Source organism: Camarhynchus parvulus, chromosome 1 (genome assembly GCF_901933205.1).
Source record: "Camarhynchus parvulus chromosome 1, STF_HiC, whole genome shotgun sequence".
Lineage (NCBI taxonomy): Eukaryota > Metazoa > Chordata > Aves > Passeriformes > Thraupidae > Camarhynchus > Camarhynchus parvulus.
Window position 1 is genome coordinate 97,529,929 of NC_044571.1, and position 8,277 is coordinate 97,538,205.

The 8,277-nt window shown below is 36.2% G+C and overlaps 1 protein-coding gene across 2 annotated transcripts in view; it reads left to right on the forward strand.

The window, feature by feature from the left end:
- CBLB (Cbl proto-oncogene B) overlaps positions 1-7,408 on the forward strand; it is a 128,574-nt gene extending 121,166 nt beyond the window's left edge. For both annotated transcript variants that reach the window (XM_030954636.1, XM_030954644.1), the window contains one exon: positions 3,671-7,408. In XM_030954636.1, coding sequence (XP_030810496.1) covers positions 3,671-3,933 — 263 coding nt within the window. In that variant the 3' untranslated portion in view covers positions 3,934-7,408. The remainder of the gene's footprint in view (positions 1-3,670) is intronic.
- Positions 7,409-8,277: the final 869 nt, after the last annotated feature.

Sequence of the window (8,277 nt, forward strand, 5' to 3'; positions counted from 1 at the left end):
TGCTCAGAGCCCAGAAAGCCAAAAGGGTTGCATTCTGCTTTCCTGGGCTGCATCCAAAGCAGTTGGCTAGCAGGGCAAAGGAGGGAATTCAGCATCTCTGCTCTGCTGTCATGAGACTCCACCTGCAGAAATGCATCCAGCATATGAAAGACATGGACCTGCTGGAGTGAGTCTGGAGAAGAGCACCAAGGTGATAAGAGGGATGGAGCACCTCTCCTGTGAGGAAAGCCTGAGACAATTTGAATTGTTCAGTCTGGAGAAGGGAAGGCTTTGGGGTGACCTAATTGTGGCATTCCAGTACATGAGGGGAGCGTAGAACAAAGCAGGAAAGAGACTTTTTACAGGCTCAGGTTGTCCAGAGAAGCTGTGGATGCCTCATCCCTGGAAGTGTTCAAGGCCAGATTGGATGTAGCTCTGAGCAGTCTGGTCTAGTGGAAGGTGTCCCTACCCATGGCAGGGGGTGCAGGATTAAATTATCTTTAAGGTCCTTTCCAACCCAACCCATTCTATTATTCTATTATATTGCTAATAATTAGAGTATTTTACCTAAGCACAGCCAATAATAAGAGGGAAAGAAAGAAGAAAATTAAGCCTCTAATTGATGTCTGCTCTATTTTGCTGAACTTAGCTATTCTGTAAGATACAGATTCAAATGATTGGTTAATGTATTTGCCGGCTGCATATTCATTTATTCCCTCAGTTGGCCTTATGAAGACACTTGCAAATTTGGATTCCTTTTACAAGAATATTATTCCAGGGTTTATTTCAGTTAGCACTAGAGGAAATAATGTAATCCACAGTATTGCAAAGTACAAAGATCATGCCTAACCGCTTGATGGAGCAGCATGTGCAGTGGGACCTTCCCTCACCTTCTCCCTGCTCTCTCAGTTCCTTTGAGCACGTGTCCCCTGGGTGTGCCGTGTTCCTGCACCCCACTTAGGTGAGGTGTAGCTGCTTGCCACTGTTCCACAGAGGGCCTTCACAACAAGCCCTGGTCACCTGCTTCTCTGATGCTCCTCAGGCTGTTGGTGAAAGGCCGAGGAATCCAGGAGAAGCAGTGAGGGAAGGAAAGAAGGGCATTTTACAGCAGAGAGGAACAGACAGTTGGCATTGTTACAAGCAGCCTCTCCGACTGTACCATAGAGCTCTCACCACTTTCCTGTGCTTTATGACACTTACTAAATGAGCCTGTGTCTGCTTTTGTACTAACCCCTTACCTAAGGGTTCAATCTAGTCCTGAATTACAGAACTAGGAGCGGTTCGGGAAGCTGCTCATGGTAGAAGCTGTTAATTGAATTGCACAGTTAGAAAATCTATTTGAATTCTTAGTTAGACATCTGTGGTGGCTGAAACATCAGAGGGTGGGAGGTAGGGAGGGAAAGTTCTGCTTAATACCTCTATCTCAGTGTCCAGATGGACATGCAGCTTAGGCTTAGTATCTTTAAGCTCAGGATCCAATATGATACCCAGCTTTAGCTGAAATTTTATATGGATGTGAAGATATTGAAAGAGATGTCAGCATTTAAAAAAATAATAATGGGAATTGAGAGCGTTGAAGATCTCAGAGTATCTGTACCATAGAGAGATGTTGCTGTAGTAGAATAAAATGCCTGTGCTTCAAATCTGCTGACAGAATTAAAAATTACCTTTCTAAATGATGTGACTGCATAATAAAGTTTGTTAGAAAGCCTCAGTGAAGATTTTAAACACGAAATAACTTCAGTTTTAAGCCTGTATTAGGCTGAGTCAAGCAAAAATATCCTCATGTAACACAAGCACAGGGAAGGATCTGATTTATGCATAAGGAATTTCTTCTGTACTTCAAGCCCAGGGGAAATGCAAAGTTTGTAAATTTAATTTTGTTTCATACTGTATAAAAATGAAGTCCATAATGGAATGTACATATTAAAACAGCTTGAAGGTTTGTGAAAGAAAAATTATTGGTTTTAAATGATGTGCCATTATTCTAAAGATAAATAATATTATTCTTTTGCAGTCTTGAGTTTACCAAAATAAGTGAAGTGAGAAATTTGAACTTGTTTCTGATTCAGTTTTTAGTGATTAACTGCATTTCCTGAGCTATAGTTAATTTCTCAGACAAGTGTTTCATGGATCTTCCACACCTTCATAGCAGGTTTGGATCTGCTTCAGAATGTTTATCATTTACATAATTCTTTTTATCTTCAGAGAGAAAAAAATCAAAACAAATATGAAGTAGCCCTTAGTATCTGTAGGTCTTGGCCCCTTACTGTAAATGTTTAATCAAATTTCTTTCATCCATTTGTCATAGGAATATCACCATCTTGCTAAGGGTAATATTAACTCTCTGAATTAAGAAGTGGAATTAAATTTTATAGCAATATGCATTCAAATTGATGGGAAAACTAACTTGAAAGGAAAATACACCTGCATTAAACATGCTCTTGAGTGAACGGCTTTCATTTATCTGAAGTGTTTAATGCACTTGGTTGAATTATAGTTCTCTCTGTCCAGTGTTATGATAAGGTTACAACAAGAATACTGGATATATAACATTTCTTCCATGCCTAAAGAGCAGTCTCTGAAGTACTTAACACTGGAAAATGCCACTGCTCTCACTGTAAGTAAACAGGAAGTATCACAGCCAGAAATTCCTCTAATTTATCTATCAAAGTCACTGTTGATAGGACTTGTTAAAACCATTTTTGAAGGATTAAAGACTTTTTAATTTTTTAGATGCTTTGCTCTTGAAAGTGTTTTCTGCGCTGTGCCTGCTTGTATTTAAGCTTCTTATTGTGGAATCAGTGAGGATAAAGGCGTTTCAGTAAAGTACCAAGTTTACTTGAGCACAGAACTCTTGACTCTGAGAAGATTAGCAAGTTTGAATATTAGCTTTTTTTCACCAGCACATCATGATTCTTAGTCACCAGCATTAACTGTGAAGGTAACCTTTCCATAGAAGATAAGAAACCAGGAGATATTTCCAAAGGAGGACTGGAGAGGAAGGAGCGTGTTCTGTTCTCATGATGGGAATAATAGGGCTGGAAGTCTTTTGGAGTAACCAAAGTATTTATGTACTTATGTTTAGCTGCTGTGCATGACACGAGTAGCAATTGAATGAACAGAATCTAGAAGATGGACCAATAAGGATTTTTCTCCTTCAGTTGTATTTGTCTGGATTCCTCTTCTACACAATTTAGGGTCCTCAATAAAATTGTAATCCAATTTGTGTTTGGGTTTTGCTCATTTGTTTGTTTTTGTAGGGTTTTTTTCCTTGGGCTTTTTGTTTGTTCCTGGGTTTTTTATTAGTTTGTTTTGTTGTTTTGTTTTGTTTTTTAACTCAGATATTCTCAAATTGTGGGTTGAGAGTGGAAAGCCTTTAAGAGTTTGACTGGCTGTTTTCACTGTTTCTCCTGTTCCATTGTACTTTATTTTTCTTCCAATCCAAACTGTAAATTGCGTGTTCCTATATTATTATTAAAATAGTATATTGCTACATTATTTCCATTTTGGATGTTCTTTAGGACATCAGCTTCTGTCCAAATTTTAAAATGAGTGTTATTGGTTAACTAAAATATTTCTTGATATTCCTTTAGAATTTTATTCTTAAAACAGCTTCATGGGGTTCATCCCAGCTATAACACAGTCTTAGGCCAATTTATAATGATTTTTTCTCTTTTATTTGAAACAGATGGTTCACAAGCACCAGCCAGGCCCCCTAAACCACTTCCTCGGAGAACTGCACCAGAAATACATCACAGGAAAGCATACAGCTCTGACAGTTCCACGGAAAATGTGGATGCAAAAATTGCAAAACTTATGGGAGAGGGCTATTCCTTTGAAGAAGTCAAGAGGGCGCTTGAAATTGCCCAGAATAATGTTGATGTGGCCCGCAGTATTTTAAGAGAGTTTGTCTGTTTTCCTCCACCAGTCTCCCCGCGTCTCAATCTATAGCAGCATCAAGATTTTCTTGGAGCATATGAATTCTGCAGATACACATGTGGATTGGGGAATGAGAGGAAGAACAGAATGGAATATTTTTATTCATCCTTAGCAGAAGGGTGTTTGTTTCCAGCCGTTTATCAAAGGCTCCTGGCTGCTCTGATCAAGACTTACAAATATGCTGAGGTTTATGTATTTTTGCTAGCCATACTTTTTTAAATCAGGGTTGAACTTACAAAATAATTTAAAAAAAGTTTACTTCCCTAGAACTTTTAATCTGTGAAATGCTTTTTCTTGTTTACAAGTTGGCAAGTTACAGTTTTCTAGTTTGTGCCTGTACTATGTCCTGTTCATATTCCCTTGTACTTGTGGTCAGTTCTGCTGTAGCGTTCCCAACAGTTTCCATGCTGACCACTCCATCAACTAAATCATCGCTTTCCAGGAGTTCTGTTTTTCTTTTGGTCTTTTTTTTTTTCTTTAACAAGATGCTTTAATTGTTTTTTGCATTTTAGCTCATCAAATGCAAAAAGTATGTGGCCTTCACTACTGATTTTATTTTTCTTATGACATTTCTTTGCTTTTGAAAGAGGAGATATCTGAATGTAAAACACATTATTCTGTGAACTGCCTTTTTAAAGGTATTTTGACAGTAATGTTGGGCAGCTTTCTGTTTAACAAGAATTCCATGACCTGAAGTCTCAAGGTCTTTATATACAGTTTCCACCAAAAAATCCCAACCAACAAATAAAACACTTCATGCAGCAGTGATACTGAGTTCTCACATGTAAAATCTCTTTCAAAATTGAGTATTTGATTGCAGATGTTTAAAAAAAATCCAAATGCACATGATAATACTGTGTTTTGATTGCACACTAATGGCACCAGTTCTTTATGGCAAGACTAAAAGGAATCTTTTTCAATTATATTAAAGGTATTCAGGTAAATTCCAGTTCTAGATTCAGTAAAGTAGAATGCAGTTAATGTTTTGTTTGAATGATTATCCTGTGGTTCATTGTGGCTTGGATCAGTTTGTATTAAGTTGGAAACTTTAAATCTTTGATGCACTGTTAATTCCTAATGCTACTGTAGCAATATTTTTTGCAAAGTTTTTTAATACCCTCCTTTCTCCCCTGTACACTTCATAATCCTCAAGGATGTGTTTAACAGCCAGATTCATTCAGTCACTTTCCAGCTGCTTAGTTGGAAATACATTTTTGCTTTACTTGGTTAGTGGTACTCCAAACTTTGACATTTCATTTTTGAGCCCAAATTGATACAAGCCAATTTAAAAATCTTCCTGATTTTAAAAAAAGAGAAAGAAGACAATTCTATTCTGAGTATGTTCAAGTTGAGTCCAAATATTTCCAGAAAAATTCTTAAGATTGCTGCTTTCTTGTTTTTTTAGGAAACTTTGAAATTTTTCTTCTAATACTATTGAACAAATAAAAAAACCCACATGGTATTTAGAATATTTTTCTCATTTTGATATGTGATGAGTATATGAAAATTTTCAGTGTGCCAGGCCGGGTGTGAAGCATATATTCATTATTCCCTTTCAGCTGTTAGTGTTCTCTTTCACTCTGAGCAAGTGCTAGATCTCATCAGCCAGTGCATTTGTTGTAAAGATGTTTTGAAGACAGCACGTGGCTGAACTGCAGGATTTGAAGTAACTGAGAACACCCGTTGGAAATTACTCTGCTATCTCCAAAATCCCATTGTTTCGTGAAAAATTTTTTCTTACAACTAATTAAATTATTTTGTAGCATCAAAAAGCATAATATGGATATTGTTAATCTGTGTCAGTGATAAAAGGTGATCAGGAGAATACAGGGTATAGGGAAGAGCTGCTACAGCATTTGGATATAAGCAAATGCTTCTGAGTTTGTACATCTTCCTGTAATTGTTCATTCCTCAAGTACAGCCTAGGAAAACTTTTGGTGTAAATTATATTCTGTGCTTTTGGCTCAAGTTAATCTCTTTCCTCTTTTTTGGGAGAAAGTTTTGTATAGTATGGAACCCTGTTGTTCATTTGGTTTGTTTGCAACATCACTGTAGCATTTTAGCTAGCTGTAAATTGAAAATTCAAGCTATTAAATTATACACTCTGGTTGTACTGGAATTACTGAAATGAGGTTCTAGCATAACTGCCAGCATAGCAATGATGAAAAAAAGAGCTCTTTACAAGGACGAACAAACAATCTGCAGATTGAGTTTTGAAATTTTGAATTGTAATGAAGAACCCATTTTCTCCTTTTTATGCAGCAGCTTAGTATAAATTATATCCTTATATTTCAATTAGAGGCTGGAACTGTTGCCTGATAGATTAAGGTTTTTAAAGTTTTCCTTCTTTCTGGTTGTGACCACCAGTGACACTTTTTTTTATTATGTGTTAAAAAAACAAACTTGATTAGCAATATTTTGAGTGGTAACTTGAAAAAATTTCCATTAATCTTTAAATGAGTGTGCTAATAGCACTTCTAAATAGTGGAACGTGCAGACTGTTTCAGACCTGTTCTGGTTAAAGTCAAACAGCAAAATTGCTTTGCTAGAGTGTTGATGTTTACTCTGCAGGAATTAATAGGCTTAAAATAAATTAATCTGGCTGCAGTCTAGTTCTCTAAAGACATAGTTCTCTAAACATATTTTTAACCTTTGAAAGCCTTAAGGGTTTGAGCCTGGCAGTGTGCTATGCACTTATATAACTTTAAGGAAGACTGATTTGAATGAGAGTGCTTGGTTGAACAAAGTTGGGTAAACTCAGAAACATTTGAAGTCTTTAGACCATCCTTGTGTTGTCTGTTGACCTCACCTTTTCTCTCCTTTTGGCTAAGGTACTGTATTTTAAGCAAATTGACTGAATCAGAAGTTGAGCAGAGCAAGTGGACATCAGCAGTACAGAGCTTTTCCAAAGGCTATGTGTAGGAAAAATTTAAATTGTGGTAAAGGAAACTAGTATAATTAGCCATTTTAATGGCTTGTCTGGAACCCTAAAATGGCCACTGGTAAAATTTGTTAATGTCCAATATCTTAAGAGTGCATCTGGCACAGTTTTTTTACAATGTGAATTTAGGAAATTTTGTACCAGGATCATTTCTTCTATTGTATTTCTCTCGTTTTCAGCTTGAAGCTTTACTTTGCACTGACATCTCTGACCTGAAATTTGTGTCTTAAATATTAACAAATTTTGAAGCAAATGAACACCGTATTCAAAGCACATTCAGGTGCTACCTGATGACCTGGAATACAGCGCTTTTAGGAGTGACTTCTTGAAAAAGGACTTCAGCAGTTTCCATTTTGAAGGATTTTCTTTCAAATAACTATTTTATCTAAAAATGCCTTTTATAAACTTGTCTAATGTGGCAAATTTAGTGATGTGTTCAATTAATTTATATTTTATTCAACATTCTTTTTAAATTTTGGTTATTATGTATGCTCAAGTTCTTTATCTGTTCATGTAAGGTATTTTATAAAATTAATGTTAAGAGAATGTTGGATTGGTCCATGATTTTTCAAGACTCTGTGTCTGTTATTTAATATTACCACTTTTCATATGATGCTTTAGCAACATAGCCTGTCCTGTGTAAGGGCCTTAAAAAACTTTGTTTTGTAAGCCACAAAAATGAGGCCTTGCTCTAAAATAAGGTGAATCATTGCTTTGAGACATGTACTTTTCATCCCCATACATTACCTCATTTCTAAATTTCAGTAGTAAAAATTGATAAATTGGCAGTAATTTTGCAATGTGCATGTAATAGTTGTATAGCAGAAAGATGCTGACCATTAAATATTTAGAATCCAAAGTGGTGAACACATAGTCCAACTGTATATGTATTTGCAGGATTTTTTTCCTGAACAAAATTACGATAACTGATGCTGATATTTTTTTAATATCCTGTGCATTTACATTCTCAAGCATTATACTCTTAATGTCAAAAAAATATTTTAGCTGTGTAAAACATTTTTTTTTTCTATTACTGTATCCCAGCATTCTGGAAAAAGTTTAGAAAATCGGACCCCTCTACTATGCATGACAATACAAGTGTTGCTGTTTAAGCCTCAACACTGTTCCCTGCACTTGGATTAGACCTTCAGTGCTGAGATTTTCATGGTACTTCCTTCAGTGTGTTAAATCCTTGTCCACTGTGTTTGTCACTGGTCACATTGCTAATTAGAGAATTTCCCTGTTTGGGATACTTGTCTTTAGTACTACAGGTGCCTATTTCTGTCATTTTTACTCTTCTTATGTGAAAGTTAGGTGTTACTTTATTGTGTTACTATCAAATGTTAGCAGCTGGGTGCTCTAGGAATGTTTCAGGAATTTTTGTTTGATAGACCCAGTCATTATTCTGTGTGAGA